This window comes from Melampsora larici-populina (genome assembly GCF_000204055.1).
Source record: "Melampsora larici-populina 98AG31 unplaced genomic scaffold MELLAscaffold_143, whole genome shotgun sequence".
Lineage (NCBI taxonomy): Eukaryota > Fungi > Basidiomycota > Pucciniomycetes > Pucciniales > Melampsoraceae > Melampsora > Melampsora laricis-populina.
Genome location: NW_006768907.1, coordinates 27,261 through 30,025, shown reverse-complemented (window position 1 = coordinate 30,025; position 2,765 = coordinate 27,261). Strand labels below are relative to the sequence as shown.

Here is a 2,765-nt window from a genome sequence, read left to right as displayed (position 1 = left end):
CACAATAGGATATACTGGCTCAAAATTGTTGGTGTAGCAAAGGCGTGAGTTGTTGCTCCCTAAAAGTGTTTTTTGTCCATCGCATTGGTATACATTCTGATTGAAGATTTCATATTCTTGAGTTGAACTCGAGGCAATGTAGTTCCCATGAACAAGTGAATTCTTGAATAGTCTTTTTGTCTATACTGATTCAATCAGTTTATGCATCGTGACACTTTTTCTTTTTTGTGAAAAGTCATTCATGTGAGCGCACAGAACTTGGATCATGGATGTAATGGAAAGATTTTGTTTTCATTGCTGAAAGTGCTCGCATTATTTCAATACTGAATTCTTTGTTGGGATTATATGATATCCATGAGCTGAACAAAAATTAATCAAGTCCTTTCCAACACAAAAAAGCAAAATATGCCAGCTTTTACTGCACTTCAAAAAACACTCTTGGTACAAATTTTACTGATACAAATATGACGACACACTACAGGATTACAAAAAGGTTTATATCAAAAGGAAGATATCAAGTCTTTATCTCTCCATCTCGAGAGATTCACCTAGAGGCAAAAAGATGGAAAGCACAGAGTTAATCAGTGATGAAATCCAACTTTTGGAAATTTGATAACAACTTGATCATCTTTCGTAGGTGACTTACTCGTTTATGCGGAAGATACTGTGTTGGGTAGCTTTCCCATTGATACTCTCCTTCTTTTCAAGTTTCACGGTAGGATTTCTGGGCATCCTGAACGACTTCCTAGATATCTCTGGGGTACGAGGGGGCGTGATTGGCGACTTGCGATGGTAAGGGCTGACAGTAACTTTTCTTTGCCTGGTCGGTTTTTGTAAAGAGTGAGCAGGCCGTTGTATTTTTAATGCCAAAAGCTTTTCTGTTATGTGATCGTCTGGTGATCTTGAAATCTTCGACGTATTACGTTGATCATCTAATTTCGAAAATCGAACCGGATGAAGAGAGCTTTTGTCTATACATATTTTGAAAAAAGTATTAGGGAATTTTGGGAGAGGTGGTTGTACGATGAGGGAAAATACATAGTCAGTATGATTGTTAATGTTCATTTTCGGAGATTGTGATTACCTGTATATTCTTGTGAAGATTTGATATGCTCTGTAACATTGATACTGTTAGATTCTTTAGTAGACTGGGCGATGAAGTTTGATGGTGCCATTTTTACGTTGAGAGTTATTGAAGTGATTGGAGAGTGGGTTAAACAATGGATGTTTGTTTTTGAAAATTGTGATGGAAGTGGATTGATCGAGGAAGAAGTCTGACCTATGAAGGAACTTCAAAGATTCGTTGCTTTATATAAGAACTATGTGGGTGCCTGAATGCCACATAGATGTCAGCGATCAAAGCGTTAACCGTCTCATAAAATCAACAATTATCAACCACGCGATGATAATTATCATCACACTGGAATCTGGCCAATCAGCATCCAGTATTCTGGGAACACGTTACAATAGATGGCTGTGAGGATTGTTCACGTCCTGCGGTGATGGGAAGCTCGGGGGGTTGAAGCGTTGGGCAAAATATTGAGTGGTTTAGTTCGGAATCGTGATGTATGAGTTACTGGGTCGGAATTGCGGGGTCTTTTGAATTTGGGGACAGCTGCAAAATATACCAGTGTGGTCCTGTGCAAGAAGATGGTCACCAAGCTTATCAAGCAAGAGGAATTTAACTGATCAAAAGCGAAAGGTGTCAAAGATACGTATTCGCATCCTCCTGAATTGATGATCAGAAGTCCAAGCAACCCAATCGGACAATGTTGGGTATTGAATGTTGCAAATGCTTCAACAGTCTTTGTCTTAGGGCTATTGGTATGGATCACTGCCATCAAGCTGTTGTCAGCGCGTAACACAACTATGACCCAGACAAATCAGAATTCGGATGCGAAAGAGACAGAAAATCATAAGTCATTGTCCAAACATTTATTTTGATATTTGACCAATATGATTACCGATGAAGAAGTCTGTTTCTATACGAAGGAAATCAGAAGTCAGTATTTAAATGACAATGTTAATATTAGACAAGTGTCATTACCTATGCATGATTGTGGACTCTTGAGGGTCTCTGCAACATTGTCATGTTTGGATTGCGAGGCAGGCTGACACAGATTGTTAGACAAAGACATGTTTTAATTGAGGTAAAATATCAGGAGCTGGCTAAGGTAATGGATAGTTGATGTCTTGCAAATTGTTGAATTTGGGTAAAGTGGATTGGATTTACGTGAAGAAGAAGTCTTAATGAGGGAAAGTCAAAAGATCAGACGGTTTATGCCAGAGCTCCTTGGGTGCCTGAATTCAATGTTTCAAGAAATGAAGCAATCAAAGTGTCAACCGTCTTATATTGTCACACTAAAATCTGGCCAATCATCATTGATGCTTCTGGTAACGTGTTTCAGATGGCTGTGACGATCACGTCCTGCAATGGTGGGAATGCAAGGGTCAAGCCAATATGCAAAATGTTGAGTAGTATTTTTTGGAATCATGATGTATGAGTCTATGAGTTACTTGATCCAAATTGCAAGGTTTTCTAAAGACACTGAAGAACATATTCTGAGAGGTGGAGCAGAGACCAATCATTATCAGATTCAAGACGGAAAAAATCCGGTCAAAGGAAAGTTGGGTAATATGTGCTATTCCATGTAAAATTTGGCAGCCTGAGCCATCCTTGGCTTCATTGTCCATGTTTCAAGAGTGCAAAAATAAGATCATCACATCACCAGGTTGATGATGTGGCACATGCAACTATGGAGTTG

General features: G+C 39.0%; 2 protein-coding genes across 2 annotated transcripts; one reads left to right on the top strand and one right to left on the bottom strand.

The window, feature by feature from the left end:
* Positions 1-450: 450 nt before the first annotated feature.
* Positions 451-1,175, bottom strand: MELLADRAFT_114327 (uncharacterized protein; the record flags this gene model as incomplete). The annotated part of the gene is made up of 3 exons (XM_007419208.1): positions 451-475; positions 647-971; positions 1,085-1,175. The coding sequence occupies 3 exons, from the start codon at positions 1,173-1,175 to the stop codon at positions 451-453; spliced, it is 441 nt and encodes a 146-aa protein (XP_007419270.1).
* Positions 1,176-1,737: 562 nt separating this feature from the next.
* Positions 1,738-2,655, top strand: MELLADRAFT_114326 (uncharacterized protein; the record flags this gene model as incomplete). Its single annotated transcript, XM_007419211.1, has 3 exons — positions 1,738-1,850; positions 2,240-2,470; positions 2,535-2,655. 3 exons carry the CDS (start codon positions 1,738-1,740, stop codon positions 2,653-2,655), a joined length of 465 nt encoding a protein of 154 aa, XP_007419273.1.
* Positions 2,656-2,765: the final 110 nt, after the last annotated feature.